This window comes from Manis javanica, chromosome 13 (assembly GCF_040802235.1).
Source record: "Manis javanica isolate MJ-LG chromosome 13, MJ_LKY, whole genome shotgun sequence".
Taxonomy (NCBI): domain Eukaryota; kingdom Metazoa; phylum Chordata; class Mammalia; order Pholidota; family Manidae; genus Manis; species Manis javanica.
Genome location: NC_133168.1, coordinates 87,168,406 through 87,188,780, shown reverse-complemented (window position 1 = coordinate 87,188,780; position 20,375 = coordinate 87,168,406). Strand labels below are relative to the sequence as shown.

The 20,375-nt window shown below is 57.5% G+C and overlaps 1 protein-coding gene and 1 long non-coding RNA gene across 6 annotated transcripts in view; one reads left to right on the top strand and one right to left on the bottom strand.

Moving 5' to 3' along the window:
* KCNN1 (potassium calcium-activated channel subfamily N member 1) overlaps positions 1 to 20,375 on the top strand; it is a 28,064-nt gene continuing 7,689 nt past the window's right edge. Inside the window, exons 1-6 of one of the 4 annotated variants that reach the window (XM_073220128.1) lie at positions 1 to 83; positions 1,735 to 1,850; positions 11,169 to 11,651; positions 12,244 to 12,339; positions 15,059 to 15,477; positions 18,317 to 18,458. In XM_073220128.1, the coding sequence (XP_073076229.1) occupies positions 11,250 to 11,651; positions 12,244 to 12,339; positions 15,059 to 15,477; positions 18,317 to 18,458 (1,059 nt within the window). In that variant the 5' untranslated portion in view covers positions 1 to 83; positions 1,735 to 1,850; positions 11,169 to 11,249. Of the gene's footprint in view, positions 84 to 1,552; positions 1,851 to 6,780; positions 6,986 to 11,168; positions 11,652 to 12,243; positions 12,340 to 15,058; positions 15,478 to 18,316; positions 18,459 to 20,375 lie in introns of those variants that run through there. The other 3 variants (XM_073220129.1, XM_017646394.3, XR_012124429.1) reach the window with 3 other exon arrangements.
* LOC140845585 (uncharacterized) lies at positions 15,325 to 18,364 on the bottom strand. 2 transcript variants are annotated; one of them, XR_012124432.1, is made up of 3 exons: positions 17,742 to 18,364; positions 16,966 to 17,089; positions 15,325 to 15,453 (listed from the first exon to the last, which is right to left on the bottom strand). It is a non-coding gene; the product is annotated as an uncharacterized lncRNA (long non-coding RNA). The 2 variants fall into 2 exon arrangements; XR_012124431.1 differs by lacking the exon at positions 15,325 to 15,453 and adding an exon at positions 15,528 to 16,208.

Below are 20,375 nucleotides of genomic sequence, written 5' to 3'. Positions count from 1 at the left end.
CGCCCTTGCCCCGCCGGCTGTGCACTTGTCTCTGCGCTCGGGGCGGGCGCTGGGGCGCCAGCTGCCGCGGCGGTCTCTGGCCGGTGAGTAGACAGTAGTTGGGGGGTGGGGTGGGGGGACAGTTTGCAGGGTGGAGGTCCCACCGGCTCGCTCCTTTTCCTCGGTGGCGGCGTATCGGTCAGGGTTGGCTGGCTAGCGGGATTCAAAAGGGGAGTGCGGGAGGGAGGGAAATCCCTTCGACTGTCCCCCAACACCAAGCCCGGAGTCAGCTCCAGACGCCCCCCCCCCATGACCCTGTGAGGAGGGGCTCCCGCTCCTGGAATTTGGAATACAGAGACATCCCCACACAGAGGGGAGAGTGAAGATACCTCCCGCGCTGTCCTGGGGCGGGGAGAGGGAAGGACCGGCCCCATCGCCCCTCCCCCTTTCCTCCTGTTCCCCCGCCGGAATCCCCGTACTCGCCCCAGTCCTTTCTGTCTCTCCCAGTGCGAGGTGGGGATTCCCTTGGCTGGACCTGCTGTAGAGTGCAAGGGAACCCCGCACCTGCCAACCTACTGTGTACAGGAGCTCAAGCTCTGCTCTCTTTCTAAGCTTATTCCCTCCCCCCACCCCCACCCGGAAGAGGGGGTGAAGCCCAGAGAGGCTTAGCATTTACCCAAGGTCACCCAGCTGGGGACGGCAGAGCTGGGTCTGCGGCCAGTTCACTAACGCCTGGTGGTGACAACTCTTGGGTGCTCTGCTCCCTGCATTCAATTGTGAGGATGGGTCCGAGGGCCCTGTTTGAGGGAGGGCTCCTGGAGCTGAGAGGTTGGTGGGTTCTTCACCCTCTCTAAGCCTCTCTGCCCTGCTGGAGGGAAACCCCCACCTGGCTGCCTCTAGGGTTCCCAGGTCTCTTGCCCCTCCTAGTCCCCCCTCCCTAGCCTCCCTGGAAGGAAATTGGGAGGTGGGGTTTTTAAAACCCATAGAGGCTTTCTGGGTGACCTTGGGAAATCCCCCTGCCCTCCCAGGACCAGGGTCGGCTCCAGGGTCCCCCTGCCTGAAACAGGCAGTGTCTGATTGTCCAGGTGGACATGGGCCCACTCAGGTCTGGGGTGAGAGAAAGGGCAGCCGGGATGGCCACAGCCAACTGTGTTTCCCCTTCAGTCCCATTCTGGGGTCTGGCCATGCCCCCTACCCCTCCGTAACACGGGGTTGCTCTGCATCCCCTTCAGCTGCCTCCGCCAGGGCAAGACCTGGGTATTCTGCTCTTACCAGGACTCTGGAGAGTCCTGTACAGAAAGTGGGTACCAAGGGCGCTAGGTGAGCCAGGGACCCCTGACTCTTCCATCCTCCATACAACCTCGCCTACTCAGATCTCCCCTGCAGAGAAGGAACTGGGGGCGGGTGCACGAGGGGGGAGGACAGGGAACAGCACGGGGAAAGGCAGAGCCTTCAGTTTGCAGTGTTCAGTGGAAGGAGGTGCGACCTCCAGGGAGGGGGCCTTGTATGGGGAGCAGGTGTCAGCAGGGGCTCACCGGGGAGCCCCAGGGACGGAACCGGGCCCCACTGGATCTTAATGCCTCTGATCTGAAGTTTCCTTAAAGCTTACAAGGTAACCCAGGTAGTCAGAATGAAAGGGGTAGTGCGGAAGAATGTACAGATCTGCTCTGAAAACTATTGCAGCCTGGGAGCTGTCTGCGCCCCACCTTTCTGGGGTCATGCTTCCACCCCACACCCCATGTCTGGTCCTTCCAGGATGAAGGGAAAAGAAAGGCAGCCACGGCCACCTGCCAGCTAAATGGCAACCCAGCAGGACTGAAGGGGACAGGCCCTTTGGTGGTGGCTCATCAGGGAGACCCCTGCATCCAAGCGTGAGTGAATCCCAGACTCAGGCCACCTTTGGGAGGGGGGATGACCCAGGCGTTGGATAGAAAAACCGGTGACTTAAGAAGAAATGCCAGACTTTGTAATAATACAAATACAATAATAATAGTGCCTGTGCTTTCTAGAATGCCCTCCTCCCCCCCCAAGAGAACCACTGTTTCACTTTCTCTAATCACTGGTGGTGGGGAACCTGCTCAGAGAGGCTGGGTGAAGTGTCACATAGCCAGATGGGGAGAGTTGAACCAGACTGAATCTCAGTCTCCACTACGTGGATAGTGTAGCCTCAGTCCCTGGAGGGAGGCAGCTCCTAGGGTGAAAGATCCTTTACTCCTTCTTTCCCCTGCAAACGTTGCCTGACATTCCAGGTTAAAAGAAAAGCTGCCCATGCATGTCTGGAGAGAACAGAAGCAACAGTCCCAGATGGGGGAGGGGGATCATTTAGTCCATCAACAAACACCGAGCAGTTAGCATGTGCCAGGCCCTGAGCTGGGCACTGGGGCTACAGCAGGGACTGAGGCAGGCCCATATCAGCCCTTGTGACATGTACAGAGAGGAAAATAAAGCACAGTGAAGTATTAGAGAATGACCAGGGTAGAGATCTCCTGTGGGTGGGCAGAGGGGCCTCTCCAGGGAGGGGACCATGAGGGGAGACCTGAAGGAAGAGGAGGAGCCGGCCAGGTGAGAGCTGGGAGAACAGCATTCCAGGCAGTGGGAATAGCACGTGCAAAGGTTCTGAGGCAGAAACGAGCTTGGCATGTTTGAAGAACTGTGGGGAGGCTGCTGATGTGTCCTAAACAGAATGAATGAGGGGAAGAGAGGAGGAAGATGAAGGTGGGAGGTGTGCAGGCAGGGACTGAGGATTAAAGAGCAATGAGGAGCCATGGAGGGTGTGTAAGCAGGGGAAAGACATGGTGTGATTTATGATTTTCAAAAGTCCCTGTGGCTGCCATGGAGCACAGGGAGTGGAAGTGGCAGAAGGCCAGAGGGGAGGCGAAGGAGTCATCTGGGTAGAGTTAGCTGGACTGGGACAGGTGTTCTTTTGGTCCGGAAGGGTGAGTAGGAGCTTGCTGGTGACCCACTAGAGCCGAGCCTGGGATCTAATTGTACAGATGCCATGAGGGCTGCGGGGAGCCACTGAGCACTCAGAATTAGAAGCAACATGATCATATTTTAGCAAGGAAAGATCCCTCTGAGGGCCTGGCAGCGACTGGACTAGAGCCAGAGAGACCAGGAAGGAGCTTTTGAAATGGTCCAGGTGGTGGTAACTAGGAGCATCCAGTGGGCACTTGCTTTGTGCCTGGCATCTTTGATGAGGATTAGCACCCTAGCCCCTCCCAGTGCCCTTGGAGGGCCCTCGTTCCCCTGCTGAGGAAGCTGATGTTCAGAGAGGGGCAGTTCTTTGTCCTGACCACTGTGTCAGCTTCCTGGGGCTGCGCTAACAAATGACCACAACTGGGGTGGCTTAAAACAACAGAAATGTATTCTCTCACCATTCTGGAAGCCAGAGGAATTCCAGGTGTGAACAGGGCCACAAATCCTCTGAGACTCTAGGGGAGAGTCCTTGTCTCTTGCAGCCCCTGGGGTGGCTCCAGGGGTCCCTTGGCTTATGGCTCCACCCCTCCAATCGCTGCCTCTGTCTTCACACGGCCTTATTGTAAGACCAATTGTTAGATTGGGCCCACGGTAAACCAGCATGGCCTCATCTTATTTGACTCCATCTGCAAAGACCCAATTTGCAAATAAGGTCACATTCTGAGGTCCTGGGTGGACTGGTTTGGACAGTCCCCACCCCCCGCCACCCCCTGCCAAATTCCAGTCTACGTAGAACCTCAGAATGTGACCTTATTTGCAAATAGGGTCTTTGCAGATCTTTGCTGTGCTTCAGAGTCAAGCCTTTGCCCCCAGAGTTTTGCCAAGACAGGGGCTGCACAGACAGGGACAGAGGAGGGGTGGCCTGGAGTGAATTTAGGGGCAAGGATGGACAGGCCTGGAGACCCTTTGGATGTGGGGTTCACTGGGGAGGAAAAGTTAGTCTGGAGGAAGGGGACACTGGTGTCTGGATTAAGGATGCCACTGCCACCTGAATGGATATGACAGTGCCAGGGCAGGTACCCTGTTGGGTGTGGCAGGGGCTCCAGACCTCAGCTGCTCTGTGGGGGACTCTGTGCTCACAACAGAACTGCTTCTCTGCCTGCCTGTCACCCCTGGTTCCCACCTCCTCCTCCAGAGCAGTGACAGAGGGCTCAGTGGGCTACCCATGGTGAAGACCAGGTGCCCGGTGTGCCAGGTGCAGCCCTTCCCCACCCCTCCCTGGCCTCATTTCCTCTGTGGACTGTTTTCAAGGGCCAGATGTACCTATTTATTGACTCAAGATCTTACCTTGCCTGCTGGAACTGTGACTTTGGAGAATTTGTGTCTTTGTCACTACAGTATCCCCACCTCCAAGTACAAGCTGTGCTTTACAGCAGGTACTCAGTAAATGCTGATAGAATGAAGGAAGCCTCTCCAAATATCTGAATGCCTTCCCAGCTCCTCAGGGCCTTCCTAACAATTTACCAGACCCTCAGGGGCTTAACCCTTAAGCCTCAATGACTTCTGCTCTGTTCAGAGTCCTCCCACATCCAGCCCTGCACGTGGGATCCCTGCTTGCCTTAGACTCATCCCACCCTGCTAGGTGAATATTGAGTGAATGAATGAATGAATAAGTGAATACCTTCCCCACACTCCTAGGGGACTCAGAGTCCTGCCTCCTTCCAAGTAGCTGTGGGTGGGCTAGACCCAGGATGGGTCTGAGATTTCTGTGGATACACAGCTGGTGGACAGGGGCAGGCTGTCAGGCCCCCTCCATTCAGGCTGCTGCCTCTGGTTCCCTCAGCTTTTTTGAGGTTCTCTCAGGTGTTCAGCTTCCAGATTCTCTGCCACTGCTTGGGACGTGTGGTCCAGCCCAGTCTCCTGGAGGAAAGGCTTCCTATTAAGCCAGCACACCCTCCCCTGCCCAGTCTGCAAGCCATTTCCCCGGAGTGTGAGTCCTGGGGGCATCCTAATTGACAAGTTCATTTGCAGGCTCCCAGAGATCCTTCCAGCCAACCATGGGCTGAGGAGAGGCTCTGTCCAGAATGGAGACTCAAGCAGCCCCCACCCTACTGCCACCACTGCCAGCCTTGTCTCTGAGGACAGGTTCCAGCAGGCAGCTGGGCAGACCTGGGTAGGAGGTGCTCAGTCACCAAGTCCCTCATCCTGAGTGCTCCCCTTGAAGAGGGTCTCTGATCCCTCAGGATAGATGAGCCCCAAGGGAAAACAGAGATCTTTCCAGAGGAAGAAGGTGGCTGCAGAGTCTGGGCAGGGTGGGAGGCCTGGAGGAGCCTTGGGGGCTGTGGCCATTGCTTTTGTGAATTTCTGTCTGTTGCCATGTTGGACATGAATTCAGGAAGGATCAGATGTTTCAGGAGTCCCACAGTGGCCTGTGCAAACTGGGGTCAGCTCGTGGGCACAGTGTGAATGCTTCCCCGGGGTAGGGACTGGTATGGGGGCAGGCTTGGGCCTTGGGGGACCAGGACACTGAATGCGGTGCAGGTATGTGTGTGCCAGATCCAGGGGGAAGATGTGGGTTGTTCCATCAATGCTGTGCTTTAGAAAGAGTACCTGGCAGCCCAGGTGAGGGAGCAGCACATGCAAAGGCCTGGGGATGGGGCTCGTGAGTAGGTGGAGGATTCAGGAAGGATGGCCCAAGATGGCACTCTTTTAGGGGGTCCCATCCCACTCCTGGCACCCCTGTAGACACAGCAGGGTGTGGGTGGTCCCCAGGCCTCTGTCACCACGGCCAGGCCTTCCTCAGGGTGTCCCTGACAGGCTGGTATGAGGAACAGGAGTCCTCTCTGACAACCTGGGCTGTCACCTGGCCCTGCTCAGCCTTACCACCATCCCCAGCCCATGGGACCACCCCCGTCCAAGCAGCCCACCGCTCATTCATTCATTTGGTCGCTAATTTCTGGACTCTGTGGAGGAAACAAAATACCTCAGCTGCCCTAAGGCAATGCCAAGCAATCAGATGTTCCTGACTCTGTCCCAGGCTCAGAGCTGGAAAGGAAACAAACGGGGCTGCGAGAGAGAAAGAGATGTGGGGAGCTGCTGTCCCCCGGGGTCCCCACGCTGGGGGAACAGAGCCAGACTCAGTTACCCCCAGCGAGGTAGGAACAAGATGAGGCCAAGGTAGTGAAGCTGTTTGGGGAAGGAGAAAAGGACTCCCCACCTCCCGGTCCCTAAGGCCACCCCCAGCTGCTATTAATATTGAAAGAATGAGTGGTCCAAGGACACCCTGGAAACCAGGGGAAAGGAACACGGTTTGGACACCCCCAAAACAGGCTCCTGCTGTTCTGCCGTCTTGGCACTGGTGCTGAGTTAGGACTGGGGGTGGAGGCTCTGTCCCAGAGAAGATGGCCTTGAACCATAACCCCAGCAGGCACCCACTCTCCCTTGTCCTATACACTCTTCAGTTGCCAATGACCTGTTTCCCCACCCCAAGGCTCCCTGACAGGGAGCAGACATCTGCAGAGGTCATTTTAGGAGGGAGGTGTCCGGTCGCTTTGCAGAATTGTTCCCTCGGGAGGTGCTCGTGAAAGAACCCAGGCGAGCACTGGTAGAGGGGTGACGAGTTTGGGGTCCGAATCTGGGGGAGGCGATGGCTAGTTCCCGAGGACTGTCGAGGGCGAGAGTTGTCACTTCGCGAAGGTTCCCTCCATAGCGCGGGGCAAGAGAGCGACTTTGAGGACCCGCCAGCTGAACGCCGGGGCTGAGAGCGGCACTCGGGAATGTGGGATCTTTAAATGTAGGCGGGGTTTGCGGGGTCGCCGAGGGCGGTGCCAACCCGGGCTCGACCAATCGGTGGCACCACCCGCGTCGCACCGCCCCCTCCTCTCCTGGCCGGGGCGGGCGTGCGCCCCCCAGGCCGGGCGGGTGGACTGGGCGGCGGGTGATGCGCCCGCCGCCCCTGGCCCCGCAGCCTCCGGGCTCTGCGCCCGCCGGCTGCTGCCCGGCCCGGCCCCGGCCGCCGCCCGGGGGTCTGCGACGGTGCGGGACCCTCACCCTTCCAACCTCGTCCGCCCGCCGGAGCCGAGCCCTGCAGGTATGGAGTGGCATGGGCTGCGGCGCCCTGGGAGGGAGGCACGTCCCAGAGGGAGACGTGGTTTGGGCCAGGGGCCAGAAGGGTCTCCCTGAGGTCCGGAGCCCAGGGACACGAGGAGGGGTAAAATCTGTGTTTGTGCAATGAGTGAAGCTTCAAGGACCCCCTTCGGGAAAGAGAGGATAATGGGTCCACTTTGGGGTGGGGGGCAGATTAGCGAGTGTCCTAGCTCCCTAGATATGGTGGGGGGAGCTCTCAGGGTGCAGTCAATGACCCAGGACTGACTAGGAAGGGGAGGAGGAGATGCTTCCCACTGGCCCCTGGATCAAGCAGTTAGGGTCGCCCCTGCAAGGGTCAGGGAGCCGGGTATCCCAGACCTTCCTGGGCGGAGGTGGGGGTACCTCTCACAGAGCACTGCCCCAGGGTGTCCTGGAGGGCGGGGCTGCAGATATGAGTGCTGGAGGCTGGGGGCCAGTCAGATGCAGGTAAAGATGGATCAGAATGGGTGGCTCTGGGGAGGGCAGGGCAAGCTAATTGCACCCTGCTGCCTGCTGGCAGGTTCCTGATGGGTGATGCTGGGGGAGAAACACCCCAGGGGAATTGGGTAGTCAGCCAGCACTTCTCTGTACCCACTCCCTGGCAGCCCATGGAGTGTGAGGACATGTGGGTCCTCTGCACCCTGCAGAGCCAGAACCCCAAGAGTGCTGGTAGGGGGGATGTTTTGGGGTCCTTCTCCCACTCTCCACAGGGACACACACCCATGACTCTCCCACACACCCTGGAAGGTTCTGCCATGTGCTGCTCTGGATGTGGTTCCTGGGACCGGTGGAGTGGGCATTTCGCCCCAAAGGGGGGCTTTGCCTGGATGGGCAGGGGACACTTTCTCCTGGTCCAGCTCTGAAGGAGACTGGTCTGCGGCAGTAGCACCACAGCCAGCGTGCCCACAACCGTGTGCTAAGCATGTTCCACTGGAGATTGCACTCCATTCTAGCCACCAGTCCTGCTGTGTGGGCACCAAGACACCCCTTTACTGAAGAGGCAGCTGAGGAGGGGGTTGTGACTTTGTCCTGGCTGGAACACCTGCAGTTCATTTCCAGGTAGCCACTGCGAGCCACCCTGCTCCGTGGCACCTGCCCACCTTCCTGCACTCCTCAAGCACTCCTGGTGCCCCCTGCCCTGCTTGGCTCACAGCTTTCCCACAGTGTCTCTTGGGATGGTTGTGGTGAGGAGCCCAGATGACCCCTGCTCATCTGCCCACCCAGCTTTCAGCAAACAGAGGTCTTGTGCCCTAGATGCATTAGGCAGGCTTGGCAAATCTAGGGACCGTCAAACCAAAACGCAGTCTGCACGGTGTTTGTAACCTCTTAGGGAACTCCTTGGCAAACTCAAGGCCTTCACCCAGAAAATTTTACACCCTTTTAAGGACATCCACACTTTGGCCAAGGTTTCTGGCTCCTGGGAATCTCTGAGGGTCCCAGAGGGCTGCAGTGTTAGGTCCAGACTGCAGCTGGGGAGGGGAAGGTGGGCCTAGGAAGGGATGGGGTTTCTTGTCCCCAGGGCTCTCTGCTCCCACCCAGCCTATAGAAGCAGACTGCCCCCTTTTCCTGTGGAAACTCGGGCAGCCCGTTCTATCCTTCCATTTCCTTTGAGGTCACAGGAAGGGTCAGGCAGCCACCATGCCTGTGTCCCCTCAAGGGCAGAGCCAGACTGACACCCTTTCCAGATGGCAGCTCATCAAGAGGGAGCCGGACACATCCTGCCACCCACTGCCACCGGCTCCCCCATGGCACTCACTTAGTCCCTGCCCTTCCTGGCTGGGTGACCTTGGGCAAAATGGCAAACCTCTCTGAGCTCTGTCTCCCATCTGTAAAATGGGAGGAGGAATGCCACCCACCTCGCTGAGCAGCAATAGGAATTAAATTCCATCATTCTGATAAGGGCTCTGTCTACAATAAGCTGTCACCAGGAAGTCCCACACCACCACCACCACCACCCCTGCCCACCCAGGAGCCACCTGCTGCCTGTACCCACCTTCCCCCACCTTCCTCCTGCCCAGGGCACCTTAGGACAGGGCTGCCAGGCAAAGAAGAGCATGGCGATCACAGAGCTGATTTTGGCCTATGCGTCGGGCGGCTGAGTCACATCCCCAAATTGCATCTTCATCTATGCATTTTGGAAGGTCGTTTGCCATCCAAACGCCCCCACCCCGTTCCAGGTCCTGTTTGCCAGGCCACCCGCCTCTCCTGCCTGTGCCCTAAGCCCTGGCTGGGGGAACCTTCTTTGCTTTCAGAAGGTGCCTGGGGTTTCCTCATCTCCCAGGCAAGGGTGGGGTCTGGGGGCCACTGTGCATACACTGTGTATCCCATCCCCTCCTAGCAGCTGATGCCCCTTCAGGTGGCAGGCAGGGGTTCTAGACCAGAAGGAGAGTGGCACCTGAGTGTGAGGACAGAAAGATCAAGGCCAAGGTCAGCCTTATAAACTGAAGTGCTGAGTCTGCAGGACATCAGGCCTTATAAACTGTGAAGCTCCAGGCCACAGGTGGCCACAGCCCAGCTGATATGACGGGAGTGGCAAGGGTGATGCCATGTTCTGAGGCTCATTAGGTAACTCAGCCATGGAAGGAATGTTTCCTGTGCTCCTACTGTATGCTGGCGCCAGCCTCTAGGGACATGTATGGGACAGACACTGGTTGGGGGGTGCCAGGCAGGGGCACAGGCGGTCCTGCGATGCATGCCGTGGTGACCCAGGTCCTGCCTGGGAGCATGACTCATCTTGGCATGTCCTGAAATGACAGTTTCCCCATTTGTCACCCTCAGAACGTAGTTTCAAGACTGGGGGTGGGGGCATCCTGTCTGTGCGTACAGCCCCCTCTCGCAGGTCCCCCAATGCATGCCAGCTTGGCCTTTTCAAAGGGGACACACTTGGCTCACTGCCCACCATTGCCTGGCTGGTTGGGAAAATCTCACAAAGCAGCCCAGTCCCAAATCTGTCCTATAAGGAGATTCCACTTCCTTAAAACCGGCCAAATCTCAGGATCCCCTTCCTGGGGGAATTGTGAGGATTAAAGAGAAAATCTGTGTGAGGGATGAAGCTTGACACACAACAGATGTTCAATAAGTGTCAGGTGTGGTGACAGCAGAGGGGACATGCTGGAGAGGATGAGAGAGTGGGCAGGGTTGGGGTGGGAGAGGTCCTGGCAAGTTGGGACCCAGGAGACCAGACTCCAGGCAGCCTCCTCCTGTGCCTGTCACCGCCACCAGGGTCCTTGCTCTTGCATGTGATGCCGTGGGGACACTGTCCTGTGCAGGGGCAGAACTAAGGCTGTCAGAGTGGTCTGACAGTCTGCTCCTTGGTAACCTGGTGGGGAAACGGGCTAGGCTGAGGTCAGAGGGCCGGGCTCACAAGGCCCTAAGAATGAATTCTGGGGTCTTAGAGTTAAATTGCAGATTGCCATGCTGGTCCTGGAATCTGAAGGTCACGGCCCTCCCTCCACCCAGGCAGGAGGTTGCTGAGGGTCTCTGCAGCCGCAGCCACAGTTCCTGACATCCTCCCAGCCTTACCAGGCCTCTGAACAACTTTGTGGGAGGACTGGAGGCCGAGTAGAGCGAGATGATATTATCTAACAGCCTGAAGGTTAGAAGGAGTGCCAATTGTAACCACCTCTGAGTGGATACTTAGATAGTGTCTGGCCCTCCGGGGAAAATCTGTTGTCAAATTCCATCTCAAGGCATTGAGAAGTGTTTACTGAGTGTTGGCTGTGTGCCAGGCATTGTTCTAGGTACTTGGAGGCACAGAGCGTCAGATGGTAGAGGTCTTGTAGGAGAGTGTTCCAGGCAGAGGAAACAGCACGTGCAAAGGTCCCAGGGCGAGACCAAGCTTATCAGTATCTGGTGATAAGGAGCCAGTTGGCTAGAAGGATTTGACTCTGCTGAGAAAAAGAAGGATGAGATGGGTGGGAGCCAGATCACAGGGCCTCCTGGCCATGGTGAGAAATTTGGTTTTTCTGCAATGGGAGAGTTTTGAGCAGAGGAGGGACATAGCTGACTTGAATGTTTCTGGACTGGCCAACCCATGTCAGCCGCTCTACAGTCAAGGCTTTCTGAGACAGAATGTTTTGCGGTGGTGACAGTGGTCCCTGGCCTTCTGGTCCGGTCCGGCCATGACCATGTCCCCTCTGCCCATTCAGGTCAGCACTGGAACCCAGCCACTGAGCCATGCCAGGCCCCTGGTGGCCTGCAACAAGCCGAAGCCCAGCACCCACATAGTCATGAACAGCCACAGCCGCAGTGGCTGCAGGGGGCAGCCACTGGGCAGCGGGCTGGGTGCTCTGGGCCGAGACCCTCCAGACCCCGAGGCTGGCCGCCCCCCACAGCTCCTGCATGGCCCGGGCCTCCAGGTGGTGGTGGCTAAGAGCGAGCAGGCCAGGCGCTCACCTGGTAGTCCCCAGGGGCAGCCTCAGGACCAGGAAGAGGAGGAAGATGACGAAGAGGACGAGGCAGGGAGGCAGAGGGGCTCAGGGAAGCCTCCGAATGTGGGCCACCGCCTGGGTCACCGGCGGGCACTCTTTGAGAAGCGGAAACGCCTCAGCGACTATGCACTCATCTTCGGCATGTTTGGTATTGTTGTCATGGTGACCGAGACGGAGCTGTCCTGGGGGGTCTACACCAAGGTAGGCCCCCGCCCAGCCTGCCTAGCTCCCCGCTGTCCCTTGGGCATGGGGTCAGGGACATCAGACCCAGGAGAGTCAGGTGGGGGATGCTGTGGGGACCCCTGGGGGCAGGGAGGCTGCAGACCGGGGTGGAAGACCCCGTCCCATTCCCTCTGCCCAGCACCAAAGGGCCGCACCCTGGCTTAAAGTGGGGAAGGCGTCTGTGTGCAGGACAGGCCCAGGGTCAGGGAGTCTTGGAGAAAGCCTAGTAGGGAGCAAAAGAGTTTCCCCACCATTTTAGAGTGGGCAGGGCTGGGTTACAGCCTGCCTGGGGGTCCCCTCTGCTCCCCAAGGGTTTGTGAGGACAGAGAGAGATAAGGGCCATGTCAGGCTGTAAACTGTGAGGTGGTGAGCCTGGATGAGGCCCGGCCCTGTGAACTGGGAAGTGCTGTGCCCATGTGAGGGCCGGACTTAATAACTGTGGAGTGGTGCCAGTCCAGGCCCAAGGAGCAAGGACAGGAGCACCCTTCCTGAGGGCAGCACCGGAATGCAGGTAGGGGATCGGGAGCGCCGCAGCCCCCACCATGCTGCCTTCTGCTCTCTCTCTGCCCAGGGGTCCCTGTACTCGTTTGCCCTTAAATGCCTCATCAGCCTCTCCACGGTCATCCTGCTGGGCCTGGTGGTCCTCTACCACGCCAGGGAGATCCAGGTCAGTGCCCGGCTGGACCAGGGCAGCTCCCCTCCCCACACCCCACAGCCCCCTACACCAGCCGCCTGTGGCCCCAGCCCCCTAAAACATAAAAAGATCAATAGACTCGTTACAGAAAAAAACCACCTCAGTGAAGACACACTGTGCGGATCACTCTAAATTTCCTTGGAACGTTTATCTGTGCTTTAATTTTCATTGATTACTTGCAGAAGAAATGGGTGGTGCAGGAGTAGGAGGTGAGCTGGGGTCTGGTAAACAGGGACGATTTTTCAGGCCCTGGGGTCTCCAGAGGTCTCGCAGCTGTGGAAGTCAGTGCTGGTAGGCACCAGGCCCCTTCCCTCACTCGACTGGGCTCTGCATTTGAAATGCTATTACATTACCAGGTGGCTTGTTCTCCTATTTCTGGGGTTAATCACAATCTCTGGTCAGACCCCAGAGAGCTTATCTCAGGGCTTGTCCGGCACATGTGCCCACAGTGAGCAGATGTCACCTGGGGCAAGCCCCAGGGCCCACGGATGCCAAGGGGTGTCGAGATCTGACTCCTGACTCTCACCTCTGACCCCTGACCTCAAGGAGCCACAGTCTGGTGAGAGATGGGCATAGGAAAACCTGCCTGGACTGCACTATGTGTAGACTTCCGTGGGGGCACCTGGGGTCCTAGATGTGGCCGCTGTGGAGAGGGGTACAGTAGCATCTGAGCTGGAAGGAAGCAGTTCTTAAGGGACAGCTGCTAGGGACAATATCTGGTGGTTTCTAAGTTAAACTCAGTTACCCTCTGATCCTATGATTCCACTCCTAGGTATAGACCCAAGAGAAATGACAACCTACATCCACACAAAAACATGGACAGGTATGTTCATAGCAGCCCAATTCACAATAGCCAGAAAGTGGAAACAACCGAGTGTCCATCAGCTGCTGTATGAATAAACTAAACGTGGTCATGCAGTGGAATATTTAGCCATGAAAAGAAAGAATGAAGCCCTGTGTGAGTTTTATTTGGGTCGCCCTAACAAAGTACCACAACAACGGAGTGGCTTAAACAACGGAAATGTATTGTCCCACAGTTCTGAAGGCTGGAAATCCAATATCCAAAATCCAGTTTCTCCTGATGCCTCTCTCTGTGGCCTGCAGCACGCCTCTCTCGCTGTGTCCTCAGGTGGCCTTTTCTCTGTGTTTATACATCTTTAGTGTTTTCTTCCACTTCTCAGAAGGACACCAGTCCTCTAGGATTAGGGCCCCACCCTTAGGACTTCATTTAACCTTAATTACCTCTGTAAAGGCCCTTTTACCAAATACAATCAGTGAGGCCTGTATTGGAGGCTTTATGAATGGTAAGGGGATGTCAGTCAGTCCATAACGATCTACCGTCTGGCCTGGTTCCCAAAGTCATATCTCTCTCCCCTGCAAAACACCTTCACCCTATCCAAATAGCTCCAAAATTTTTAAACCACTCCAGCATCAGCTGGACGTGCAGAGTCTCACTAGGGTATAGGCACACCTCATTTTATTGATTTTTGCATTATTGTGCTTCGCAGGTATCTCATTTTTTACAAATGGGAGATCTGGGGCAACCCTGTATCAAGCAAGTCTGACTGCACCATTTTTCCCCACAGCACTTGCTTTCTTGGTGTCTCTGTGTTCCTTTTTGGTAATTCTCACAGTATTCCAAACTTTTTTGTCATTATACTTAAGGGTAATCTGTGATCAGTGATTACTACTGGCTGAGGGCTTAAATAATGGCTAGCATTTTTCAGCAACAAAGTATTTTATAATTAAGATATGTACCTTGTTTTTTTTTTCTTTTAGACATAATGCTATTGCACATTTAATTGACTGCAGTATAGTGCAGACATGAATATGCACTGGGAAACCAGAAAATTCATTCAACTTGCTTGTGATACTCACTTTATAGCGGTGGCCTGGAAGTGAACCCGCAAAATCTCCCGGGTATGCCTGTACCGTCTAAATCAGATATGAGTGAGACCCAGGCAAAATTCCTCTCCAGCTGTGAACAGGACAGGTCCCCGTTCTTCCAAATGACAGTGGCGGGGCAGGCATAGGCTAGACATTCCCATCCCAACAGGGAGAAATCCCAAAGAAGAGAGGAGTGACAGGTCCTAAGCAAGTCTAAGAGCTAAGCAGGCAAATCCATCAGATTTGAAGGCTTGAGAATAATCTGTGACTCCATGCTCTACCTGCAGGCCCCCACTGGGGTGGCAGCATTGCCCCCTCAGCTCTGAGTGGTGGCCTTTTGTGACTGGCTTCTTTCACTCAGTGCAATGTTTTTGAGGTTCATTCACATTGTAGCGTGATTTGGAGCTTTATTCCCCTTTCTGGCCCAGTCATGTTTTATCGTGTGGACGACCACATTTTGTTCATTCATTCATCTATTAATGGACATTGTTTCTGCTTTTGGCAATTATGAGCGGTGCTGCTGTGATCATGTGCATACAAGGATTTGCTCAAATGCCTGTTTTCATGTCTCTTGTGTATATTCCCAGGAGCCTGGCCGCTGGGGTATTGGTAGGTCCGCGTTTAAGTTTTGGGGGAACAACTGTGCCATGTTTACTTTGAATTGTGGCCAACGCTTACAGTGACGGAGTCTCACGTAGGAGGCCATGTTTCTCCTCAAAGCCGAGCCAGTGGGGTCTCAGGCCTGGGGCCTCCCTGGGGGGACCTGGGTGCATGTCCGAGACCCACTGCCCCCCGCCCTCTGCAGCTTTTCATGGTGGACAATGGGGCAGATGACTGGCGCATCGCTATGACCCGCGAGCGTGTCTTCCTCATCTCCCTGGAGCTGGCCGTGTGTGCCATCCACCCGGTGCCAGGCCACTACCGCTTCACATGGACGGCGCGGCTGGCCTTCACATATGCGCCGTCGGCGGCCGAGGCAGACGTGGACGTGCTGCTGTCCGTCCCCATGTTCCTGCGCCTCTACCTGCTGGGCCGCGTCATGCTGCTGCACAGCAAGATCTTCACGGACGCCTCCAGCCGCAGCATCGGTGCGCTCAACAAGATCACCTTCAACACGCGCTTCGTCATGAAGACGCTGATGACCATCTGCCCCGGCACCGTGCTGCTCGTGTTCAGCCTCTCCTCCTGGATCATCGCCGCCTGGACCGTGCGTGTCTGTGAGAGGTGTGATTGGCCCCCAGGCCCCTGACCCCGGGGACCCCATGGCCCCCGTGACTTTAGGGACCCAGGGCTCACCTTGCCATCAGTGCCATGGCCCTGACCCCTGAGGTGCCCCCCTCAGTGACCGCCCCTCACAGCCCCCTGGTCCCTGGGCCTCTGGCCGTGGTGTCCCCAGCCACCCCAAACCTGCACCCCTCCAGGACCCCAGCCCTCTTTCCCCTCCTCCTCTCCAGGGGGGTCTGATGTTCTTCTTCTGCCCACGTCCCTCCACTGTGGGCAGCCAACCTCTGACCCATGGGCCAGGGTGATGGAGGCAGCAGGAACAGGGACACCCCCATCTGCCTGTCTCCCCAACGATTTAACCTGCTCTCCTTCTCCCTTCTGCCCGCCCCGCTGGACTGTAGGGAAAACATGTGAGTCCTACCCTCAGCCGAGCCTTGTGCACAGAGCTGCCGCCATCCCAGCCCCCAGGAATTTAAGATTAGCTGCCTGAAAGGGGTGTGTGTGTGTGAAGGGGAGGGGTGGCCAGGACCTGGCCAGAGCCTGCAAGCCATCGGGAGAGGCCACCCCAGCAGGGCCTGGCCAGGCAGGTTGGAGTCGGGCCCAGGATAAGGGGAGGCTGGCCACTCTTGGGCTGTGTCCACTGGGGCTCCTTATCTCCAAGGTGGCAGGAGGAAAAAGGGCTTGGCTCTTGCATCTCCTTCAGGCAGCTGAGCCTGGGGGTTCAGGCGTCTCTGGAGAGTTAAGAGCCTGAGGTGAGTGAAAACTGGCCCAGCCTTTAGGACCCTGCACACGGTTTTATCTGAACAGTGTTGTAAGGGTGGCAGGTTGTCAACCTAACTTACAGGAAAGGAAACTGAGGAGCAAGGGACAGTCCCAAGGGCCCAATTCCTGGTCATCTCCAGGGACCCTGGGGGGCTCCAGGGGAGGAGGGGCCCTGCTGGGCCTCTCAAGGGGCAGGCGTGCCTTGTCTGGGGAAGGGGGTCTCTCCTGCCTTGTGCCTAGCTGGAGAAGGCCCTGGAGGGGTCCGTGGGACCAGGCTTCCTAGGGGGTCCCTGGGGTTGGACCCGCCACCCCCAGTTCTCACCCCCTCTTTACCAACAACTCCTGCCTCAGCTTGATGTGGGGGTAAAGTTCCAGCTTTCCTGCTGCCAAGGCTTATCGTCTGGGTGTCCCATGGGGTCTCCTGGACCCCTGATGTGCCCCCATGCCAGTTCCCATCCCCCACCCCATTGGGGTGGGCTCAGGACTGGGGTCCCTGGAGAGGGATTCCTAGGCATGCTGAGGTCCAGTCAGGGTCATTTTAGGGGTCCCTGGGTGGGGGTAAGGAATGGGGCAGGGCCAGGGGGCAGCCAATCCTAAATTCTGGGCCCTGTGATGCTGCTTGAAGCCCCCTCACCTGCCTCGCTCCACCCTGTGGCTCTGTCCCACCCCATCCCACCTCCCGCATGCTCCCCACTTCCCGATCCTGGGTGGGCCCATGGCACCTACCATCGCTCTAGCCGGGCCTGGGCTCCTTGGCCCACTGCTGGGGGACCCCCCTCCTCCTGCCTCCTGTATGTAGGGGGCTGGTCTCCTGAGAGGTGGAGGTCCTCAGATCCTTGGGGCTCAGGTACTTTGGGGAAAGGCAAGGCTCAGTCCCTGGTCCCCCTCGCCCAGCCAGCAGCCTGTGAGCCCAGGCTGGATGGGCCTGGGATGGCATCCAACTCCCAAGGGTGCAGGGGCCCCCAAACACCAGACCTCCGTCCCTTTCACGCTGCCTTAAAGCTTCCATCCCCCCTGCCCCAGAGCCCTTGACCCCAGCCCCATCTGCCTGCAACAACCCTCTCCCCGCCCCCACCTGCAGGCCACCCCCTACCAGCTGCCCTGCCTCTGTGCCTCCCCAGTGGACCGCAAACTTTCTTGAACCCCCCAGGGCCCGAGGTCTGCGAAGGAGTGTGTCAGCAAGAAGGAGCCCCTAGGCTGCCCAAGCTGGAGGGGCTTTGCAGGCTGTTGGCTGGGCTGGAAAAGAACTTCAAGGCGCTCCCAGAACTGGAGAACTGACTCCTCGGCCCCCTAGCCTGGGTTGGCCATAGATAGAACCTCTCTGCCGCCCGTGTGGCTGGGTTCCCAGGCCTGCCTGTGATGGGGACAAAATCATGTCCTTTGCAAGGCCTTTGGGTCTGTCTCCCCCATACCAAAAGTGTAGCCCCAGGCCTCACCCCAGTACCAGGCAAGCTACCCTCTTCCTCCCCACCCTGCAGACAAACCCCAGGCCCAGTGCTGACCTCCACATATTGGTCTGTCATCTCCCGAGTCCTGGGATATCCTCCTCCAGCTCCTGTCTCCTCCAGTTGTCCGACCTCCTCGGGGCCTCACGGGCTGGGGAAGTTCTTCCTGGTGTCTGACCTGAATCCTCACCTCCACTCCCTGCTGCTTCTGGCACCCGTGGCTGCCCATGTCCGCATCTGTCTCTGTGTGTATCTTTGGGAGGGGGATCGTGTGCACACCTGGGCACACATGGGCGCACCCTCACCTGGTCCCCTCTGCCTCATCACCAGGGAGGGCAGACATCCCGAGCAGCAGCTTGGGGGTCGGGCAAAGGAAGAAGGTTGGAAGGGATGCTGGAGGGTGGGGGGTGGGTGCCCTTTACCCCATGGTGCCCTCGGGAGGACACTAACCACCCCCACCCGCTCTGGGGGGGCACTTGTATCACTTTGAGCCCCTGAGTGATCAGCTCTCTGCAGCCAAGGCCGCCGTGCAGGGCAGAGCCAGGGCTCTGCCACCCTGGCACTGTCCCAAGAGTGTGATGGGGACAGAGGGGTCCATGTGGACTGACCAGGCCCTCCCTGGCTTCCCCCAGGTACCATGACAAGCAGGAAGTGACCAGTAACTTTTTGGGAGCCATGTGGCTTATCTCCATCACCTTCCTCTCCATCGGCTACGGTGACATGGTGCCCCACACTTACTGCGGGAAGGGCGTGTGCCTGCTCACCGGCATCATGGTATGGGCCAGGACCTCTCATACCCCTGAGCATGGGGAGCTCACTCCATCACGAGGCCTCACATTTCCTCTTCCTGTGGGCCCGCCCTTCCACCACCCTCCTTATCTCCAACCCCCGAGGGTGGGCAGCCTCGATGCCTGGTGCCTTCTCCCTGATTCTATCATCAGGTTCCCTGCCTCGTAGTAACTTCTGACTCTCCAAGCTGCTTTCACCTCCTCCACAAACACTTGGCCGTGTTTTGCATTATGAACTGTCCACTGCATGGGAGGATATTGTCCACTGCATGTCCTCTTCACCAGTGCCCCCCGCACCCCAATCAATAACACGTCCATTTGTGAAAAACTGGTATCACCAGGCAAAAGAAGCCGACCTGACCCCACCCCAGGGGCCACCCCAGACTACGCCCTTTCCCTGTCACAGAGACATGTTTCCTCTTGCAAAAGTATGATGCCGTCCCCACCACCATTTCCCTTCCTCCTGCAGAGGAAGGGGACATCTTGCTGTGGTGCAGCCCAGCCCCCCTCACTGGGTGCACACTCGCCATTTCCCAAGGCCCGTGGCTCTGATCCCTCTTTGCCTCTTATCCCCTCCTGTTTGAACACCAGCTGGGGGTCCACGCCCTCATCCTGTCCCCAGCAGGGCCCCCCTTCCCCTGGCCAGGCCGACACAGCCCCTCTTGTTGAATGGCATCACACATATTTGCTTACTTCGTTTTTGCCAGAGGGGCGGGGTAAAAATCAGCCGTGCCCCATCTCTGTACCAAGCAAATAAACTTCACACATAAACAAAGAAACACACTCAGATAAGTCTAAGTAAAACCCAGAAAGTCTAAGACACAGTGTCAGACACCCTTTTCCGTGCTGCGTGCTATTCCATGTGGACATTGCCAGCATTTTGTTTGCCCTGTCAACACGGCTTTTCCTGACAGTGCTCTCCCATGTCCTTCCAAGAACTTTGTCCTGGCCAAGAACCCACGACAGGGTTTCCTCGCGGCTCTTTTGTGCCCATCCCCCACACCCCCAGGCTGGGCAGAACACCAGGCTGCAGAACTCCTGCTCTTGCCCACCATAAATGTTTCCTACCATCCCTAAGAAAAACTGAACCACTCAGGCCCTCCAGGGGCCGAGCCCACACCTTTCCCTCCTTCCGCCTTGTCTGCAGTAGCCTTAGGGGAGGCAGCTGGCAGGGAGGCGCCAGGGTAGCCTCTAGCACGCACGGGTGGGGAGCCAACTGCTGGCCCCCCTCTCCTGCCCCTGCCACCTGCCTCCTGGCCACTCCTGGGGCGGATGACACCTTATGAATGTCCTGGACTCCCAGGCTCCCCTTCTTGGTAGAAAGACCTACCCCCACCCTCCCCCTTACATCCCTCTGGCTGCCTGCCCCCCACCACGGGCCCGCCCCCATCACAGGGGAGGCCTCGCTTCCACTTCCCCACGTCCTGGGACCTACACTTGGCTTCTGCCTCCCTGCAAATGCCTCACTTCAGGCAGTCAGCCCAACCCACCCTCACGCCATCCTTGTCACCCAGCCAGCTGGCCCCCCATTACTGCTCAGCAACATGTCAGCCAGGTCTCTGTTCCCAACACCCAGAACCCAAAGCCTTGACAGAAGTCCTTGCAAATCCACCTCCATGGTCATTGGTCCCGAATGTACCTGCAGACCCTCCCTGTACATTGTTCCTTTCTTATCTCCAAGTCTGTTTCCCCCTTTGCTTAATGTGGATGAGAGTTCTACCTCCCAGGCTTGTTGGGGAGTGAATGAGCTAATCCATGACACATGCATCCCCAGACGTTTGACAGACATTAAGCAAGTAAGATCAGGAGTCAGATGCGTAAAGGCAAGGGTGGAATCAGGGTGGGCTTCCTGGAGAAGGGTTTGTGTCCTCCCACGGCTGGGATCCACATGAGGCGGACACTG